Consider the following 20,409-nt stretch of genomic DNA (forward strand, 5'->3'; position numbering starts at 1 on the left):
CCCGTCCGAGGCTGCTCGAACTGGCCTTGACCTTTGGGTTGTGGTTCTGCCCTGGTCCTCCCCCAGAGCCCCAGGAAGGCACAGGCCCAGTCTGCGCGGTGGCTTCCCGGGAGGAGGTGGCAGGCGACACGTCTGAGTGTGTGTTCTCGCTAGACGGCTGCCGGCCTGTCCCTCTGTCTCCCTGCACTGCAGTCCCATGGGAGCAGTCACATGGCACGGGGGTCGTGGCTGTCCCGGGCTAATAGCTCGGTTTTCCTGTAGGTTCCTGTGGGGGACTGCAGGACTTCTGGCTTCCCAGCCATGGAGCAGCGGGCCCTGCCCCCACTGGCCGGCCCCAGGCCTGAAGAGGAGCCCCTGCGCCTTCTCTCCTCCGCAGCTGCCCACCATGGTCTGGCCGTGCATCCCTGACCCTGGGCTTCCCTGGCAGCCCAGAGCGGGAACTGTCCCCTGGCAGCAGAGGGGGGCGTGGGCTGCCAGAGCCTGGGAGAGCCGGCCCCTGGACTATGCCATCCAGGTTAGCGGGCGTGGGCCGTTCAGGGGCGTCTCCCCCGCAGCCCGCCGCCCAGGGCCATCTGCAGCCTGAAGACAGAATGCTCAAGGGACAGCTTCCAAACACGGGCAAAGACCTCGCAGCCCACCCAGGGTCCCCACCTGCCAACAATGGTGAGGGCCCTGAGAAGAGCCCAGTGCTCCCCCCGAAACTTCCAGCACAGGTCAGCAACGAGGACCCACAAGCCGAGGCAACAAGCTTCACCCCAAAGCCACCGCCGAGGCCCCGGCTGGAGCGAGCGCTGTCCCTGGACGAGAAGGCGTGGAGGAGGCGGCGTTTTCCAAGCAGCCACGAGGACCTGGCGGCGCACGTCGGGGCCAGCCCCTGTAGGGGCTCCACCCAGGACGAGGTCCTCAGGCCCCCCGCCCACACCGACTCCCCACACTGCCTGAGCGCCTCCTTGCAGGAGATCCCCACGTCCCGCAGGGCCCAGGGCAGCGCGGGAGGGAGCCCTTCCTCATGGGGTCACTGTATCTCCGGGATGATCAGCACTTCCCTGGACGTCCTGCACCGGGACGGGACCTCAGCCCGGAGCCCCGCCAGGCTGCCCGCTGTGGACCAGAAGGTGGCCTCCGCTTTCCTGCGGCCGGCCGACCGGGCGGACTCGGGTCAGGCCGACCTCAAGGCCCGCCTGCCGAGCAGACTTTTCCGGGCCTATAGCAGCCTGGGCCCCGGCCGGCCCCCGAGTCCCCTGGCCTCTGAGGCCAGATCCCCCTTTAGCCTGCTGGCTCCCATCCGCGCCAAGGACGTCCGGACAAGGTAGGGCCCCAGGGGGGCGGGAGGGGCACCATCGGTGGCCTGGGCTTTAGCGTTCATGTGCGGCCTCCACGAGAAGCACATGAACGTTTTCTCACAAGACTGTGCGGTGTGGAGGTGTGGAGAAGCTCCTTCCCAGAGGGTCACGCCTTCGAGAACTTTCCGTTTTGGCACCACTCAGGGCTGTGCGCCTACAAAACATGGTTCAGAGGCGTGCGTGACCTTCTCCCCACAGCTCTGCGTCTTGTTTGCTCTCCCTTGTGTGTGTCGGGACAGGCTCCTGGGGCTGTTGGCTGCGCGCCCGCCCCACTGGCCATCGGCTCCCGTTGGCCCCACAACCACGGAGGGCGCTTGGTTTCCAGGCCTTATGGGACCTGAGAAGCTAATGCATTTGGCCTTTGCTACAGCTTATAAAGAACCTAGCCAGGCGCCGCCCCCCCCAACCCGCCGCTGATGTCTCTCCTTTGCACCGGGGTCCCCGATACTTCTGAGCCCAGCCTGTCCAAGCCCACAAGTCTGGTCTTCTCCGGCGTCCTCAGCTATGGGGCTCACGCTGCGGCTGGAACAGGCCTCCCCTGCCTGCTCCTCCGGTGCCAGGCCTGGCCGCTGACCGCTCTCGACACTCCTGCCACTTGGCCCGGGCCTCTGTTCCCTGCCTGGGCTGGGCCGGTTGTTTGAAGCACACACAGGCCCCGACTTGGGGGTCCCCACGCCACCCACTCCCCAACATGGCACCCAAGGCCCCAAGTGAGGCCCCGGCCCCACTTGCCTCACCAGACTCCTCACCACCACCCCACCTGCTGCCCTCTCCAGTCCAGACCAGGCCGGCACCCGCCCAGCCGGGCACAGAGTCCGCAGAAGGTGGGGTGGTCACTGTGCTGGTGTCCACCACCTGGGACCCCGAAGCAGAAACCCTAAAACAATAGGACCGTCTCTACCCCTTCTGGAGCCCTCAAGTCAGAGCCCACGGTGTCGCAGGCTGCACTCCTTCCAGAGGCTCCAGGGGAGGGTCCTTCCTGCTCTTCCAGTTCCCGGTGGCCCCCTTGCCTCTGCCCGCACGCGGTGCTCCGCCAGGGTCTGCGTCTCTCCTCTCACGAGGGCGCTGGTCGTTGACTCTAGCACCCAAACAAAACCCGGGACGCTCTCAGGTGGCCATCCTTCACTAGCCACACTGCAACGCCCCCGTGGCCACAGAGGTCCCCCCGTGCGCTCTTGTCGTCGGGAAGCAGGGGAAGCTGGGGGCAAGCGCGGCTGCGCCAGCCAGAACCGGATCCTCCGCTAGGGCTTTGGGCACGTGGCGCACTTGGCGCAGCTGCGGTTACCTGTGTGCGCTCGGCACGCGGTGCCGAGGATGGGACTGTCATCTCCGAGCCGGCTCCTCGGTCCCCGCTTTCAGACAAGCAGCAAACAGGAGGTTGGTGGGGGTCCCTCAGCCCAGATCCGCGTGCAACGACCCCATCTCCAGCCCCTCGGCGTGCGCCGGGCCCCGGGAGCGGCTGCCCGCAGGTGGGGGGCAGCCACACTTCACGTGAGGACACTGACGCTCGGATTCTGTGTCATTTTCCCATGTCACCAAACACGGGGTTTTCTTCCCCAGCCATTTGTAAGTGTGAAGACAGCCCTTAGCTCGTGGACTGGCCACAAACAGCTGGGACATGGGCGAGGTCGGAGCGGACGCCCCGCGCTCAGGGTGTTGCAGGCCACAGGCACCACCATGGCTGACCCCACGGCCTGTGGGTCCTGAGAGGACACCGTGCCCTCAGGCACAGACTGGGGGCTCCTTTGGGGCCCCCGAGGCCAGGAGGCAGAGGCTCTCCAGGTGCATGACTGCGGGGTGTGGCCGTAGCCTGCCGGGGCTCCTGGAGTAGGGCTGAGGCAGCAGGGCCCATCTGGGCACGATCGAGTGTGTGTCCTGCACCGCCCAGGGAGGATGTGGGAATCGCTCCTCGGGGCTCCTGAGAACTGCTTTCTGCTCGCAGCGGTCAGCAAGGGCTCCTGAACCTCGCGGGCGATCTGACTTCCTTCAAAGGAGCGGGTTCCTACTCGCAAGACTAAGCTGTGAGGTTTTCTCAGCGAGTTGGGGTGAAGAGTCACCAGAGGCTTGGAAGGTCCCCGGGGTGGCCATTACAGACGCTGGGTTGGCTTCTCAAGGCTGCCGTAGAAGGGGCCGTCCGTGGGGAAGCCGTGGTGTCGGGCCAGGCCGGCCGGTGCGAGGCCTGCGCTGCAGGCATGGGCAGGCAGCGTGGGGGGCAGAAGCCAGGCGCGATGGGCTGTGCCCGGTGGTCCACCCCAGTGTTCGGAGCCCACCAGACCTTCTTCCCGCACCGCAGTGCCCAGCTGCCAGGCCTTGGCACAGAACCTCCTAGGCCCCCACCCACCCCTGACAGACGGGACTGGGGCAGCCCTGCCAGCTGCCCCGGAAGGTGGAAAGAGCCCTCATTTGCATGCGGCCATCAAGGTGATGGCTGACGAGGGATGTTCTCGTGGACAGATCAGGGTACCAGCCCATCATGGTGTCACCGGAGTAGGCATAGGACCCACAGAGCTTATCGGGGCACATGTGTAGGAAAGGGGGAGGGAGTCTAATCAGTGTCTGACACAGCCAGCACTCAGGACATGATGAAGCTCCCCTCTGGGCACTGGGGGGACCCATGGCCAGTGTGTACAGCGGATGATGGCACTGGGGCGGGGCGGGGGGACCGGTGGTCAGTGTCTGCAGCAGATGGATGGCACTAAAAGACCTAGAAGACAAAATGACCGAACACTGGTGTGGCTATTGCTTGGTTGCTGATTCTGGGAGCATCCTGATCTCCAGCTGGGTTGGAAGAAGGTTCTGGAAGGGGAGCTCCCAGCAAGAGGAGGACCCCAGACAGTTGGAGAAAGGAGGACTCATATGAACACCGTGCAAGAAGTGAGAGGTTGCAGGGAGGCTGGTGTCGCACCCCAGCGCGGGTGACCAAGCCTGTGTGCAGGAGAGAGCAGCCCGGTGGCCACGGCTAGGCAAGTGTGTGAGCGCAGTTTTAGCACACTTTGTGTGATCCGTCGGCTGAGGACGGTTTTTTTCATGGTTGAGAAACCTGGTCTAATGTCTCCCGAGACATGAAAATCACACATCGGAGCCTGCAGGCCCCGGTGACGCTCCATCACTGCCCAGGCTCGCCCCCTGCGAGTGGGCTCCGCGAGGCTGCTGTCGCCAGGGTCCGACGCAGCTGGAACCATGCGCGCGCACGCTATGCTCCGGAACCCTTGAAGCAGGCATGACCGGTGGTTGTCGCGAGGGTGGACATGTCCCCTGTAGCTTTCAGGTCCCTGGAGGCCACGCTGAGGTGAAGGGCACGCATCACCCTGGCTGCTGCTGTCCAGGGCAAAGAGCCCAGATGTCCCCTCAAGTTGCTCGTCTGCGGACGTGACGGAAAAGTTGAACACGTGCCGGTGTTTGTAGCATGGGGAACAGAGAGGGTTTTCCGAGAGGGCAGTGGACCATCGCGCTGTGCCCCCTGTCGACCTGCGGGCTCTCGGGAAACCCCAGCTCTGGGAGAGCCTCCCGAAAACGGCGGGGGCCCGAGGTGACAGGTGCGGCTGGGCGGTGTCCCCTGCACCTGGTCGGATCCTCGACCCCCGGCTGCTCATTCTCCACAGGAGCTACCTGGAGGGGAGTCTCCTGGCGAGCGGGGCCCTCATGGGGGCGGAGGAGCTGGCCCGGTACTTCCCGGACCGCAGCATGGCCCTCTTCGTGGCCACCTGGAACATGCAGGGCCAGAAGGTAAGCCGCCTGCTCCCGCTCCGGTTCTCTCCCAGGGCTGCCGGCCGCACACGGTCTGCCCGGGCTCTCCCCAGCAGCCGGGACGCCCGGAAGGCCCCGGCCTCACCCACCTCCCCACTGCCTGCTGGGGGAGGACGTGCTTTTCTGACACGGGAGCTTGCGGCTCCCAGCAGATGGGCAGGGAACAGAGACCTCCCTGGGGCCCCCACCCCCACGCACAACCTCCCCCCGCCGCCCCATCCACACCCCACCGCCGGACCAGCTGTGGCTGTCGGTGAGCCCGCAAGGCCGGGTCTGGTTCTTGTCACCTTGGGGTCACTTTGGGTTTCGTTCATTCGGCTACCTGTGTGCGGAGGTGGCAGTGGAGACCTCCAGCCACTCTGCCGTGACGGCTGCTTTGTGTCCTGACTGCCAGTCGCTCAGGGCCAGACTGCACAAGCCAGAGGACTGGCTCTTGCTTCAGGGGAGCCCCTTGGGCCCCGTGCTGGTGGCTTTCTCGCCAGCTCAGCCGTCTCTCCCTGGGACGACTCCTCACGGCAAGGACTGTCCTTGGGTTGGTGGTCTCCATCTCCTCTATGTGGGGTGCTCTGATTTCTGAGGGCCGGGCGTGGGCTTCCTTCACTGTGGGCGATCCTAGCGCGCCCCGGGGTGCAGCAAAGGGCACGGTGGCCCGGGCTGGCCATGGGGGACGGGCGCTGGGGAGGAAACAAGGCAGGGCCACCTCCTGCTCAGGGTTTGGCTGAGTAACTAGGAGTCCCAACAGCACAGGCTCCGGAGGGAGACAAGTGATTCTCCCTCACGCTCAAGGAGGAGGCAGGTGCCCGGGCTGGCGGCCCCACTGTCCCAGGGATACCACTGGGCCTGTCCAGGGCATGGCGCTCTTGTCCAGGGCCCCCGAGGGCTCGGAGGCTATGCACATCCAGCCACGGGGAGGAGCGCTCACGTCCAGGGCCACGGCACCCTGGCCCAGGCAGCACCACCTCCCCACCCAGGGCATATCTGGGGGCGCGGGGCACAGAGGCAGGCATGGCGGTGACCAGTTGGGGTGGAGGGAGGCCTGCCTGGATGCGTCGCATGGGCCATGCTGGTCCCCAGGCTGTGGGAGAGGCTGGGCCGCTGGCCCCGCGGGAGGCCCTTGATACACACGGTTCCCTGCAGGAGCTGCCCCCGAACCTGGACGAGCTCCTGCTGCCCACCGAGGCCGACTACGCCCAGGACCTGTATGTCGTCGGGGTCCAGGAGGGCTGCTCCGACAGGTAGGGAGCACCCCTGCCCTACGTCTGCCCAGCCCGTCAGCCCTGTGGGTCCCTGGGAACGGCGCTGAGGTGGGCCTTTGGGGCCAGGGCTGCCCGCCAGAGCTGCCTCCGGGCCCATGAGCAGCTCCGAGAACTGAGAATAAACGAGCTTCGCTTGCTGACGCTCCGCTGATGGAGAGGCCGCGAAGAGCGGCGGACCCCCGGCTACAGCCTGACCCCTGCGTGGGCTCCTAGGTCTGCAGCGTCCTGGCACTCCGGTGCCCCCTCAGGCAGCCGCAGGAGGCCCGCCGCGTGCAGGTGCCCCCGACCTAGGGGAAGGGTACGGGCTCCAGGCCTCCAGAGTAGCCGGAGAGCACGCTGGGACCAGTACCGGAGATAGACAAGGCCGCCCGGGGCCCTCGTGTTGCTTGTCCGCCCGCCATTCGCCCTGCAGGACGTGGCCGGACAGCGGGACTCTGGGCTGCAGGGTGAGGGGCAGCGGGGCTGGGGGTTCCAGTCCCCCTTCCCAGGCTGCCCCGGCCTCCGTCCACAGGCGGGAGTGGGAGACGCGCCTGCAGGAGACGCTGGGCCCCCGCTACGTGACGCTGTACTCGGCGGCGCACGGGGCGCTCTACATGTCTGTGCTCATCCGCAGGGACCTCATCTGGTTCTGCTCAGGTAGGCGGGCCGCTGTGCTCCGCGCCGCCGCCGGGGCAGCCCCGGCCTCGTGCGGCAGGGGCGCGCAGGGCGAGCGGGGCCAGCCGTGTCACCCCGCTCTGTCCCGCAGAGGTGGAGAGCTCCACGGTGACCACACGCATCGTATCTCACATCAAGACCAAGGGGGCCCTGGGCGTCAGCTTCACCTTCTTTGGCACCTCCCTCCTCTTCATCACGTCGCACTTCACCTGTGAGTCCCCGGCGTGCGGGACACCGCGCCCCGTCACTGCCGGGAGGGGTCCGGGAGGCAGAGGCCCCGCTACCTGCAACGGTGTCGTCCGGTCGCGCCCCGCTCCGTGGTGGGCATCGGGGAGGAGGCCGTGGGGCGGACGCCGAGAGCGCCGGCGGAACAGCGGCTGGGGGGCAGCGAGCACGCGGGTGTCGCCTGTGTCTGCGAGCCCCACTGCAGAGGCCCCGTGCTCTGTTCTCTCCCAGCTGGCGACGGGAAGGTGAGCGAGCGGCTGCTGGACTACAGCAGAACCGTCCAGGGCCTGGCCTTGCCCAGGAGCGTGCCCGACACCAGCCCCTACCGCTCCGACGCCGGTGAGCTCCCTCCACGTGCTTCTGCCTCGCTCTCTGGGTAGTTCAGTGAAAGAGACTTTGGGAGCTTTTAAGAATCAAGGTCGGGAAAGTCTAGAAAGCCACCAGGTAACAGGAAAAAGACCGCTCCGAGGCCTGGCGCCGGGCTCCTCACGAGCTGGGCCGGTCAGCCCGTTGGCGGCTGGCGTTCACCAGGAGCCCGGCGCCCCCAGCCCCGCTCTGCATCCCCCACAGGCCCTCCTGCCTCCCGGCTGCCCTACGGGGGCAGCGCCCTGGCAGAGGCGGCGTGTGTGGGCCGCGTGGGCTCCTGTGAGCATGGGCCGTCACGCGGTCCCCGCATGGCTGTTGCTGTGGGAAGTGAGAATCGTGAACCTGTCGAGAGGCTGCGGGGCACTGCCCCAAGGCTGGGGCGGCAGCACCTTCCCTGGGGAGTCCTTGCATGTGGCTCCGGCGGCAGGACACCGACCAGACCAGTCCCTGTCGCTAAGGCGCGGTGAGCGCGGGAAGGGCTGGGCTCACGCACTTTCCCATTTGGCCAGCGGATGTTACCACCCGGTTCGATGGGGTGTTCTGGTTCGGAGACTTCAACTTCCGTCTGAGCGGCGGGCGCGTGGCCGTGGAGGCCATCCTGAAGCAGGACCTGGGGGAGAAGGTGTCGGCCCTGCTCCAGCATGACCAGCTCACCCAGGAGATGAAGAAAGGTGAGGGCCGGTGGGTGGGGGCTCCCCGCCCCCAAGAGGGCACGGCCTGTGGGGTTGACGCGGGGCTGGGACTGTTCCAGGGTCCATCTTCAAGGGTTTCCAGGAGCCGGACATCCACTTTCTTCCGTCGTACAAGTTCGACATCGGGAAGGACTCCTACGACACCACCTCCAAGCAGAGGACCCCCTCCTACACGGTGAGCAGTCGCCGGGGGCCAGCCCGGCTCTGCGGCCGAGCTCCGGGGCCGCTCGTGCTGGCGAACCGGAGGCTGCGGACTGAGGCCGGGCTAGCGGGCAGCGCCCTGGGGGGCTGCAGGGCGTGCAGGGTGCGGTCAGACTCGGGCCTGAGCCACTCCAGACCAGTGACCACAGCTCTCGGAGCCTGCTGGGGCTGGGAGCAGTGCCCTCCGACGGAGGCCCTTCTGGGGGTCGGCAGCCGGTCCCTGGACCGCGAGGCACGTGCCGCACGCTATCACTTGGCTGAGTTGTTTGTGGTGGGACCCCCGCGGTTGGCTCCGGGTTCCAAGCCTGAAGCTGCTGCCTCGGCCTGGTCTGCACCCAGTGCCCACACACCGGTTGGTGCCCTGGGCCCAGGGGAGGGGCTCCAGAGGGTGAGGTCTGACGCAGGGACAGGTATGCAGGCCAAGAAACCAGGGGGCATCGGGGCCCCCGTCTGTGGGCTCTTTTCTACAGGACCGGGTTATGTACAAGAGCCGCCACAAGGGTGACATCTGTCCCATCAAGTACTCCTCCTGCCCAGGCATCAAGACATCTGACCACCGCCCCGTGTACGGCCTGTTCCGGGTCAAAGTGAGGCCGGGGAGAGACAAGTCAGTACCCTGGCCACATGTCCTCACGTTTCCGGCTCTCGGGGCCCGGGGCGGGGGTGGGGAACGGGATTCCTGATCTGAAGTGGCTGTCACACAGGCAACACGCCCAGGGTCGGGGCTGGCCGGCTCTTCCTGACACGTGTACCAGCCCAGGCCACGGAGGGGTTTCTCATCGTGGACGGTGGCCACGCTGCGGTGTGCGGCAGGTCCCGGTGGAAACAGCCAGGCCCTCCCAGCTGCCACCCTTTCTTCCACAGCATCCCGCTAGCTGCCGGCAAGTTTGACAGAGAACTGTACTTAATAGGAATTAAAAGACGCATTTCCAGAGAGATCCAGAGGCAGCAGGCGCTGAAGGCTCAGCACTCAAGCAGCATCTGCACTGTCTCCTGAGGGTGCCCGAGGACCCTCGTCACCCACCTGGGAGGTTACTTGACCAAAAGCCCCTAAAAAGGAAGAAGAGGTTGCTGTGTGGGACTTCTGCTTCTGGGCAGCGGGCGGACCCATGCTCGAGGCTGACCTGCTTCCTTACCAAGAACCCCACGGGGAGGCCAGAAGACCGGCCAGGCGGTACCACGGCGCCGGTGCCTGGAATGGAACCAGCCACGCTCCTCAGCAGCACGGCCCGAGTCAGGCCCCACACCGGCCACGCCACCTGCGTGGTCCCTCGGGGCAGGTGTCCAGGTGGGTTGTGGCGGGGCCTGGAGCGGCTCGCTTGCCCACAGCTGACGTCGACAGCGCTCGCCTTGTGGACCTGCCGCCCCGCAGCGCTAACTGGGAGGTGCCCTTCTCCGTCTGAGCACAGGGGTCCTGGACTGAAGCAGGCGAGCTGCTCGGGGTCTCCGTCCCACCGGTGCTCGAGGACCAAGGCCAGGCCCAGCTGGACGGGCCAGAGCCAGCGGACTTCCAAGGAGGGAGTGCGCTCCCACGGCCCCACTGGGACAAGAAGGCCTGGCCTGTTTCTGGGCCGCCTCTGGTCTTCGGGGGGGCTGGCCCGGCCCCTCCAGCCATGAAACCATTTCCCTGCCCTCTTCTGGTTTTGGTGATTTCAGACCATTGGCACACATATCGTCAGCCACAGATAGCGTTAACAAAGCCTCGGGTGTCCCCACCACATTCCAGATCTCCTCTTTCTTCTGGGGCTGAGCCCGTGATCACCCACCGTGGTTCCTAAAGATAGCCTCTGTAAGTGGGAAGACCAGGGGGCACTCGATCTAGTCTTAAATTATTTATTTTTCCATATTTATATTTTTAAATAAATCCATATATTAAATCTTGAACTCTTTCTGGCCAAAGACCGAGTCCTAGAAAGAGCTCATCTGTACGCACGGCCCATTCTCCTGATGTCTCAGAGAACAAGGTCGTCCAATGGCAGGTATGGCATACACTGCGCCCAGCTGCCACCCCGACTGTGGGGCTGGCGGGAAAGGGACTTTTAAGGGAGAAGGGGACACTCCAGACCTGAGCGGAGGAAACAAGGCCCCTTCCGAAGGCCAGTGTACCTGCTCTGTGAGCGCCCACTTCTGCAGCACGGAGCCGGGCACAGCCGGTCTGACACGGGAAGGTCTGTTCATGAGACGGTCCAGTCAACCCCATCGGACCTGAAACTTGTCTGTCTGTATAAAATTTTGCTCAAAGAAACGTGCTGTTGAGTTTTGAATTGTGAACTGAAAATGTCTGTCACAGATTTTTGTGGTGAGGGGCCTGGGGAGGCCTTTTCATGCACCTTCCTGGGTACTGTCCTGACGATGGGACCGAGCCATGGCGTGGTGTGTAGGCAGTCTGGCCTGAGACAGGGCTTTGTGTCTTTGGGGATCAGGACACGGGTCACGGGTCCCGAGTCAGGACAAGTCAGGAAGCACGAGCAGGAACGGGGTTCTCATGACCCGACTCTCGTGGCCTCCCCACACTCTGCTCACGCCAAGCCTCCCTCTGGCACCTGCTGAGCCTGAGCCGGCCACCCTGAAAGCCACGGTGAGGGGGGGTGTGACGATGTGCTGCGGAAGTCAGAGGTGCCCAGCCGTGACGGGGCCAGGGAAGGAGCCAGTGGGAAAGCAGGACAGGCAGCTTGGCACCAGCTTCTGAACAGACTCCGGGGCCTGGGCAGCAGCCAGATGTGGTCAGAGGCTCAAGCCCAGCTGCGCGGACGCTCTGGCTGGACCCAACACCCACCCGGGCCTCGGTCTTCCCAGGCTCTGCCTTCCCACCCCCCACCCCCCAGCACGCCCACCGTGCAGCTAACCTTCTGCCCTCCATCTCCCTTGGGTGCTGCCCTTCCCCTGGGTAACCAGAGAACGGCACAGTCCACCTTCCCTCTGACTCAGGCTCATCTCCCTCGGCCCCACCCCAGTGGGCACAGAGCCTGGCACCCACCCCCCCAAATGCAGTCACCGGCGCGTGTGCTGGAAAAGCACGGAAACAGAACGGCAGCCCCGGCAAAGTGGATTAAGTAACTGAAGAAACATTTACGCGTTGATCTCCCCAAAGCAGCCCTGCCCTCCCGCCCTAGCGGCCGAGGCTGGGCTGCAGGCTCTGTCCCCAGCTGCTGAGTGCTAGGGACCGGGGTGGCCCTGCAGCCACGAGAGGTGGCCCGCATGGGCTCCGGGGACTCCACGTGCATTCATGTCTGAGACCTACGAAGCTACCACACGTCACTGACGTCACAGGCCCCGCGGCGCTCCACATCCAGCCACGCACCCGCAGGACCTAGTGCTCCTCCGCCTTCCAGCAAGCTCCTGGCTTTGCTCTCCCTCCGGCCGCCGAGTCTGAGAACCCCGCCTCCCGTCCTGTGCACTCGGACGCATCTTAAAGGAAAGGACGAGAGGCTTCGTGATACCGGGTCCAAGGCCTCCCCTTGGAGACAGCTCGCTTGCCCACGTCCAACCCTGTTCTAGGGCCGCTGCTGACTGAGACAATGGTAAAGGGGACACTGTGCTGAGGAAAACGCCCCTTGAAGCCAACCAGGGGCTCCTGCCCCGCCCCGGGGCCTGTGGGGAGGCTGGGCGGGCTCATGGGCCCCGTGGCCTCTGTGGGGAGACGGTCAGGCGCTGACCGACTCAAGACGGCTCACCTCCAGGAGCGCAGGACGGAAGGAAGAGCGCTAACCCACTCCCCGGCACCAGTCGGCCTGGAACTTTCCCGTGAGCCACCAGTTTCTAGCCACGCTGAGGGCAGACCTCTACTGAGTGGCCTAGTCAACAGCAAAGAACCAGAAGCTCGATGACATTAAACGTGTTCAAATTTAAGAGCAGAGTCGCGTGGTTTGCACCGTTTATCAATCTTTGCACTAAACTCACACCCGAAGAGACACGCCGCACCCACCGCCCGGTCGGGCCGCGTCTCGGACAGCCTCTAGCGGAAGAGCCGGTAGGTCCTGGGCAGGCGCCCGTCTCGGCTGGACAGCGCCGCCTGGATGTGCTCGTGGGCGGGCAGGTCACGCAGGTCACCCAGGGCGGCCACCGCGGGCTTCCTGCGGAGCATCTGCGAGGCAGCTCTCCGGATGTCCTCTGGTTTCACGCTGCCTGGCACAGGGGACAAAAGGACCTCAGGAGCACGGCCGCCTCCCGCACGGACTCCGTCTCCGTGCGTGGCTGCAGCCACGGAACAGCCCCGGGGACCGAGGCCGGGCTGCAGACTCCAGACTCCAGAGGGTCCAGATTCCGCTGCGAGGAAACGACACCGTGAGTGAGGCTGAGGTCAGGGAGGTTTTCTTGGTGAAGGGGGAAGTACCAATGGTTTTAAAGGATTTTCAAACGCGAGACGTGTCCGTTCCCAGAGCAGCCGACACCCCCGTGAAGGAACAGGTCCGTCTGCACAGCAGCCCCGGGAGAGGCCGCAGGGAAGGAAAAGCACCGCCGCCCGGGGCTCCGTAGGGTGGGCGGTCACACACGGCCGCCTTCCGAGGCGGGACCTGGGGCCTCCGCGTGGGTGGGCACGGAAAGCGCAGCGGGGAACACGGCGACCGGTGACGCGATGCTGCTACAGAAGACGAGGCCTTAGGGAGCGCGGCGTGCGGAGCACCGCGGCCTGAGGGGCTCCCCGAGGCGGGGTAAGGATGTACCTGTGGACGAGGCACGCGGGACCTGCCAGGAGGTAACAAACGTCACCACAGAACCACCGTCCCAACCCTTGTGGGCTCACGGACCCTCTGAGGAGCTGATGCAGTGTGGACAGACTCGTCCCTCAAAGCGGGAGGGACACACAGAGGAAACTCAAGGACTTCCTGTATGGTCACTCCTGGGAGGTCATGGCAACCTCGGTGCAAGTCACAGAGGGAGACCCCCGTGAGCCGCGTGTGGAGCAACTCTGTCCGTTACCTCACCGAGTGTGCCCGGAAGCCCGCGCGGCAGGCATGGCCCCTCTGTGAGGCGCTGGAAGCTGGAGTCGCCGGGCTCGGCTCTCAGGGACGGGAGGCAGGGCCAGCCCAGGGCGAGGGCTCAGGGGCGCGAGAGCCACAGGTCAGCGGGGCTGTGTGGTCCCCCGAGAGGGAGCCCGATCGGGCCGGCGGGCCGGTACTCACGGATGAGCGTGCACAGCTCGTGCGGCAGCTTCCTGGAGCGCGTGGCCAGCACCTGCCTCCCCACGTCCTCGAAGATCACGGGCCTGGACTCGAGGTTCATCATGAGCATGGACATCAGCTGCGTCTTGGCCCGCTCCAGCTCCGCCTGAGACGCAACACCCCGCCCCACGGTTCAGCTCGAGGCGGCTCCAGCGCCGTCGCCCGCTCTCGGCCGCAGCACGAGCAAGACGGATCTTAGAGTCGGGGGCTCCCCACGCCCCCAGGCAGCTCCGAGGGGACCAGCTAGATCTACCGCAGTCTGGCCTTGAGCTGCGGAGCACGTGAGATGGACAACACCGTGACTCCTGCAAGTTCTGCTCCCAGCGCTCCACCAGACACCAGAGGGCGCAGAAAGTCACGCGAGGTGATAGGCGGGGCGGGCGCGCAACCAGAGACAGAGCCGAGATCCCTTGTGGTCGTCTCCGTGAGGATTCCTGATTCCTGACGGGTTCTCCCTACTCTTCCTACTCCGGGCAAATACTTAACCCTTACCTCAGACTAGCTCCATTTCAATGGAAGTATTTCCTAGCAGGCTGCCAACCAAGGCCCAACATAAATTTTTAAATACGTGTTCTTAAAATGAGTTTTTTGAAATATGTTTTTATTAGAAACGACCTTTTTTCCTGACTAGAAATGGGACCACATGATTACTGCAAAAAGCACGGAATGAGCAGGAAAGATCTGCAGGGGACGGCCGTCCGCCAAGCCTCGCAGGCACTCGGGCCACACGCTGGGGCTCTCCGCCCAGGCCTTCTACGCACGCGCACAGAACCTGCTTATTTGTGCCAGCGCTGGTCCAGCAAGAAACAAGATTTCTAAATGCGTAAAGTGACAAAAACTAACTCCCAAAAAACAAGGAAACAAAGACATAGGTTAAAATACAAAACGGGAGCTCAGCGCGCCCGGTGGGCTCTATCCGCAGAGCATGTGGCTTTTGGTCTCAGGGCCATGAGCTTCAGCCCCACGCTGCGGAGATTACTTCAAAAATAAAATCTTTAAAGACAAAACCAAACCAAACCAAAAAAGCAAAATAAAAAATACACTGGAAGTGAGGAGAGAGCCTGAGAACCACCTGAAGGCACCTGCTCATCCCGTGTGATGTGGCTTTAATTCACACGGTCCTGCAGGGCAGCCGGACACACAAAGACCGCTCGGCCTCATTCCTTCCGGCAAAGCCGAAGGAGGCCCCAGGCCAGGCAGGTGTGAGCAGGCCCAGGGCGGGTGAGGCAGCAACTGTTCTCGGTGCTGACAGCAAGGAGCAGGCGGGGAGCTCGGCTGTGGGCCTGGGCCACCCCGGGGGCTGCACTATTCTGAGATGCCGGCAGGGCTGGGAGCATGGAGGACGGGCCCACTGCCAGCCACCCCCACACCACGTTCTCTAACCTGCTGACACCGCGGGGACGTCTGGAGATGGCTCTGTGCTGTACTTACCACATCCACGGTTCCAGCCATTAAAATAAATTCCTTCGTGAGGATCTCCACCATTTCTCGAACCTTTAAGGAAGAGGACACAGATGAGGGGTGTGATCCAGACTAAGAGTCTCTCTTCCAATTCAGACGAAACGCCCGAGAGCCCGGCTCTGTGTCTTGACACACAAGCCGCACAGGAAGCGGAGGCCACCAGCTTTGGGCCCAGCCCTCACCTGCCGGGGGTCGGCGCTGGCGTGCACGCACAGGAGGCCCGTGTCCTCGTAACTGTGGTGGTACGAAGTCGCATTGTACATCCAGTGGTGCCTGCAAAGGACAGGGACAAGACAGTGGCACAGTGCAAAAGTGCCCTCAGCTGGGCCTGATGGCGCAGGGACAGCTAGTGAAAGCAAGTCAAGCTACCTGTTGAGCACGTTGAGGTAGAGCCTGGTGAACATGCCTTTGCCAGGCCCACCCGCGGAGAAGGAGCCGCCGCCTCCCATCATCATGTTGAGAACGGCGAAGGGGATGAAGTCGTCCTCCTGCGGGAGACACGAGGGCAGAACTCGCCGGGGGGCAACGCCAGACTCCCAGACGTGGGGGGCCCAGCTGAAACTTACCAAGAAGGAACAGCTCTCCAGTCCTATCATGATGTGCGTGAGCTCGGGGAACGGGGCGGGGCCCAGGCTGACGTTGGACATGTCTCTCTCCAGCTACAAGCAGAGGGTGAACAGTGTGCCCACACGGAAAACAAGCCACAAAAGCCCCTCAGGTCAGGTCAGCCTAAAGATGCTCCATGGGACACCTGCGCGGTCCGGCTGTGTGTCCAACTTTTGATCTCAAGGTCGTGAGTTCAAGCCCCACACTGGGCTCCACGCAAAAGACCCCACCAAAACAAGCAAAGCAAAAGACCCCACGAGGGTTCTACAGAAACCACGCGTGAGTGTAAGTTCCTTCAGACACAGAAACGATCCTGTAGCCTTCCACGGAAGCTAGACTCATTATTTTTTTAAAGATCTTATTTATTTACTGTAGGGGAGAGGGAGAAGCAGACACCTACTAAGCAGGGGGCCTGATGTGGGGCTCAATCCTGGGACCACGACCCAAGCCAGAGGCTGACACTTAACCGACTGAGCCACCCCGGGGCCCCTAAACTCCTTAACAAGCTCTCAGCTTTAAGCAAGAACACGTCCTGCTCCAAACCCAGAACGTGTGTCACGGTGAAGCCACGAATGTGTGGCTAATTCTAACACCGGCGCAATGAAGCTGAGAACATGCCAAAACCAGAAACTAGACAATGCATATACACCCCACCTCGAGTTACCTTGACCATGCCCCCAGTGTACTGTGCTACGGATCTGTCCACGTCTACAGCCTTCGCACACCCCCAGGCTGGCCGGGCTCCCAGGAGGTGCTTTCTGGCACATTCCACCAGGTGCTCATGCTCCACACCCACCCCTGCCAGCACCATGCGGTCGGGGGTGTAGTAGTTTCTCAGGTAGGAATGAAGCACTTCTCGGTCAATCTTTCCTATGTTTTCTGTGGGGCAGAAACGGTGGAGGCCAACTGTGTTTTCCTGATAAGCAGCCTAACAAAAGAAGGGAGAAACACGGTGACAGACCAGGGCCCGGTCTCCCCCTCAGCAGGGCCTGCTGTGACACCAGCTGTGACCGGAAAGGCCCAGGGGAGCTTAGCTTTGCTAGCTTGGCAGGAACAGTTTCGTGTGTTTATAAAAGCAGTAAAATCTCTCTCCAGAACGAGACCTCAAAAAAAAGAAAAAAACGAAAAACAAAAACCCCAAAAGCACGTCAACTAAAATGCTCATTCCGGAAATGGATGATGATCCTGTCCCAGAGTAAGGACATGAAGAACACGCATGAGTTGCTGGTGTGGGAATGACAGAGCTTCTGTCCATGCCTGCAGGATGGCAGACGTGCCCTCCCGACCATGCTGGTGCGGAGCCGGTGGGGGGGGCACTGACGCAGAGGCGGGTGCTTATGGGTTCTCTAGTACCTCGTGAATCATCTCCGTGAGAAGCGGTTCCGGGTCAGGCCGCATGTTAAGGTCCTCCAGCTCAAACTGGACAGCCATTCGTGTCATCTCTATTTCTTCATCTGCAGGGAACCCAGACAAGGCTCAGACCACACGAGCCAGGAGAGAAATGGCGCTGGGCCACGCCACCAGGCTGGGCCAAGGGTCATCGGCAGGTAGGCACCAGTATCTCCTTTGCCTTCGTCTGGGTGGACCTGGGGGTGCTTGCGTGAGTGGGGGAGGGGGTCAGCAGCACGGGGCAGGGCCCAGAGACATTGGGCCTCTTCTCCGGCTCAGCCATGAGGCAGCCACGTGGACCAGCCCCAAACCCCAGCTTCTCAGGAGAGGCACTCAGGCCCCTGACCCATCTGCCCAAAGCACAGGGTGGGAAGGTATTTACAAAAGAGGCACCACCCAGCATCACGGCGGCCACTTCATTAGCTCGTTGGAGCAAGTACTAGAAGGACTACAAGGCCAGGCTGATGTGGCCCACTCCGGTCCGCCGCGGGCACAGAATTCAAGGTCCTGCCACCAGCAAGCCAAGGAAGGGGATGGACACAGGGATGTGGAAGCTTCCGGGACCACACCAGCCCAGAGTTTACAGACAGTCTGAGGGGCGCCTGGGTGGCTCAGTTGCTAAGCGTCTGCCTTCGGCTCAGGTCATAATCCTAGGCTCCTAGAATGGAGCCCCACATCGGACTCCCTGCTCGGCAGGAAGCTGGCTTCTCCCTCTCCCACTCCCCATGCTTGTGTTCCCGCTCTCAATGACTCTGTCATAAATAAATAAAATCTCCCAGGGGCACCTGGCTGGCTCCATCGGAGTAGCATGCAACTCCTGATCGTGGGTTGTGAGCTCCAGCACCATGCTGGGTGTAAAGATGACTTAAATGAATAAATAAAAACTTAGGAAAAAAAAAGGAAAGACCTAATTTAACTGAAAATGTCAAAAGGCACAGAATTACATCGAAGTACTAAGCAAAAAAGACTTTCCCGACCCTCAGTGTTATTTCCAAGGAAATCGTGCCAAGTCACTGGCAGCTGCGTGTGAAGGCTGCCTACAGTGCTCGTCCCCGGGGCCAGCGCCTCCACGTGCCTCCCCAGGGTCCAGCCTCCAGCCCCCTCAGGCCGCCCAGGGCCCACCTGTGAGTCTGGGGTGCAGGACCACGTCAGCCAGCAAGCCAACCACCGTGTCCAGGCCTTTAGAATCAGCAGAGACAGCATACATGGTGGTGTCCCTGGAAAGCAGCAATGACACCAGGCACTGAGGTCAGCACAGGTGCAGACCAACAGGGGCTATTCCCTGCCCCTGGCATGGAGGACCAACATATACACACTATGTCCCATCTTACAGTGTGATGTCCAGCATGCACTGGAGCGACAGCAGCTGTCTAGCCAAGATGGACAGGAACCATCCGGAGACATTTCCACAAGCACAGGACCCCTGCCACGGGGAGCCCTTTTATCACGTGCTTCCTGAGCATCTGCTGCCCCGACCCACTGGTCAACGTGCAGTGCGCACGGCCTTACCTGGCTGAGGGACAGAGCCACATGTGGCAGACAAACACCACCTGCCCCACCCACTGCACCCCTACGTCTGTGTGCTGGCCGCATACTGGATCTCCCCGTTCCCAAAAAGCCCACTGCCTCTTCCTGGCTGAGCCTCTCCCCACGTTGTCCTGGGCTGCCTCCTCCCCTCAGCCGCTTTGGCAAACTCCTTCCACTCCAGTCCAATGACGAGTTTGCTATCATTCCGACTCCACACCAGGTTGGCTGCCTTCCCCGTGCTTCCACCAGTCTCGGTTGCTGGCTCCCGTGTCCGTTACCTGTGGTGCAGTGCTCTGCCAGATACGTGAGCGTATGGGAGACAGGGCCTGCTGTGTCCCTAGTGCCCAGCTGGCAGTCTCTGGGCACTACCTGGCTCTGCAGCGTGTTCTCTGCTCTAAACGATGCTGCCTACATGCTTCCCCTAACAAGTTCTCCACCCAGCCCGGCCCAGGCCAGGCTCACTTCTCACCACTAACCCCCACAGCCTCTCCGGGGTGGGTTTCAGTGGGACTCTGACCAAGGATAAGAACCACAGTTCCATGTGAGTCCAAAATAACCTGGCATACCTTGACGTCTGGCAGTCACAAATACCCCCGTGCTTTTCCAACGTCAGCAGAATTTCATCTTTACTGTCAAATCGATCTGTCGACTAGTAAAAATAAGCAAACCTAAGTACTCAATCCAAACCAACCTCTAAAATACGTTCTTTGAGAAAAAAACTTGTTTACTTTAAAAACATGTGAAACCAAATTATCTTTTAACCCAAAAATCTTTTAGTAGAATTACCTTAGCTACTTAGCCGCTTATTAAAATAACCATTTTAAAGAATATAGAAGTTGATTAAAAAAAAAAGAATATAGAAGTTGATAAATCCTTCTCAAATATAGTCTCAAAGATTACAAATAGGACACTGACCGAAAATGCCAATTTTTCCAAAAAGTGAGCAATTCCGCTAAGATATTTTGCTTCGTATCTTGATCCTGAATTAATAAGAACTGGCGATAAAAAGAAAATGGACAGGTTAAACCAAACACTGAAGAGACTGGACTCAATCAAGAGAAACCCTGAAAACGGACGGTGATGAGACAGGCCGACCTAATTACATGAGGATGCCGGTGTGTCCACCACCCGGGCTAAGTCCCAGTGGCCGCACACCACGCCGACACTGACGGAGTTGCGTGCTTCACGTGTGCAGCAGGAAAGTGTGAGGTTTCTTGGAAGGTAGAAAGGGGAAAAGCCCACCACCAGTGCGGCAGTTCAGGGTTTGCAGCCGCGGCTTTCAGGGCCTCTGCCGTCCTCTCCGCCCCCCCCAAGCACAACTAGGGACAGTGCGTTAAGCTCAACAAATGTGGGGCGTGGAGACCAACGGGATGACGCGCGACACCAGCAACAGTACTTACCTCCTACTGTGCAAAATTGTCCGAATTTGTTTTGGGAGGCCACACGAAGCCCATTCTCCAGCGTGGTGACTTTGGTTTCAAACTTTTCCTGCCCATCGACCGTAGCAAACACAGGCTCAGGCACGCCGGGTAAGGGGGACGAGAGCGGGACGCGGGGGTAGGCGCTGCTGCTGCTGAACCCTCTGCGTGCAGGGGCTCCGGACCTAAACAGAGAAGTCGCGCCGTTATGCAGACCCGAGACCCCCGAGCCTGGGGTGGCCATCTGGGCGCAGGCGGTCTCGTTCTGTCCACACTAACATTCGATGGGCCCCTTTCTGTGGGTCTGTTTCCACACACACACACACCCCCAGGCCACACACAGGAGTGATGAGGATCACCGC

General features: G+C 62.1%; 2 protein-coding genes across 4 annotated transcripts; one reads left to right on the plus strand and one right to left on the minus strand.

The window, feature by feature from the left end:
- Positions 1-346: 346 nt before the first annotated feature.
- Positions 347-9,695, plus strand: INPP5E (inositol polyphosphate-5-phosphatase E). Of its 2 annotated transcripts, none has more exons than XM_032866197.1 (10): positions 347-1,309; positions 4,946-5,069; positions 6,228-6,325; positions 6,858-6,982; positions 7,092-7,211; positions 7,457-7,564; positions 8,101-8,262; positions 8,343-8,458; positions 8,955-9,091; positions 9,349-9,695. In XM_032866197.1, the coding sequence occupies exons 1-10, from the start codon at positions 504-506 to the stop codon at positions 9,479-9,481; spliced, it is 1,929 nt and encodes a 642-aa protein (XP_032722088.1). In that variant the 5' UTR covers positions 347-503; the 3' UTR covers positions 9,482-9,695. The 2 variants fall into 2 exon arrangements, with proteins under 2 accessions (XP_032722088.1, XP_032722087.1); XM_032866196.1 differs by having other exon boundaries at positions 456-1,309; positions 9,396-9,484.
- Positions 9,696-12,345: 2,650 nt separating this feature from the next.
- Positions 12,346-19,568, minus strand: PMPCA (peptidase, mitochondrial processing subunit alpha). Of its 2 annotated transcripts, none has more exons than XM_032866200.1 (11): positions 19,545-19,564; positions 19,196-19,278; positions 18,225-18,319; positions 17,067-17,167; positions 16,378-16,641; positions 15,674-15,766; positions 15,477-15,595; positions 15,290-15,380; positions 15,078-15,140; positions 13,608-13,752; positions 12,346-12,609 (listed from the first exon to the last, which is right to left on the minus strand). In XM_032866200.1, the coding sequence occupies exons 3-11, from the start codon at positions 18,307-18,309 to the stop codon at positions 12,440-12,442; spliced, it is 1,131 nt and encodes a 376-aa protein (XP_032722091.1). In that variant the 5' UTR covers positions 18,310-18,319; positions 19,196-19,278; positions 19,545-19,564; the 3' UTR covers positions 12,346-12,439. The 2 variants fall into 2 exon arrangements, with proteins under 2 accessions (XP_032722091.1, XP_032722093.1); XM_032866202.1 differs by having other exon boundaries at positions 12,496-12,605; positions 19,545-19,568.
- Positions 19,569-20,409: the final 841 nt, after the last annotated feature.

The sequence above is a fragment of the Lontra canadensis genome, unplaced genomic scaffold (genome assembly GCF_010015895.1).
Source record: "Lontra canadensis isolate GAN:19392208 unplaced genomic scaffold, GSC_riverotter_1.0 scaffold30, whole genome shotgun sequence".
NCBI lineage: Eukaryota > Metazoa > Chordata > Mammalia > Carnivora > Mustelidae > Lontra > Lontra canadensis.

Bases quoted from the DNA above. Each gene is read 5' to 3' on its own strand.
- INPP5E (XM_032866197.1), top strand. From the start codon at position 504: ATGCCATCCAGGTTAGCGGGCGTGGGCCGTTCAGGGGCGTCTCCCCCG. The intron at 5,070-6,227 runs GTAAGCCGCCTG...GGTTCCCTGCAG, and splicing joins GGAACATGCAGGGCCAGAAG to GAGCTGCCCCCGAACCTGGA. The intron at 6,983-7,091 runs GTAGGCGGGCCG...TCTGTCCCGCAG, and splicing joins CCTCATCTGGTTCTGCTCAG to AGGTGGAGAGCTCCACGGTG.
- PMPCA (XM_032866200.1), bottom strand. From the start codon at position 18,309: ATGTATGCTGTCTCTGCTGATTCTAAAGGCCTGGACACGGTGGTTGGC. The intron at 17,168-18,224 runs GTGGGCCCTGGG...GGTTCCCTGCAG, and splicing joins CCTGCACCCCAGACTCACAG to ATGAAGAAATAGAGATGACA. The intron at 15,767-16,377 runs GTAACTCGAGGT...CTCTGCTTGTAG, and splicing joins ACACTGGGGGCATGGTCAAG to CTGGAGAGAGACATGTCCAA.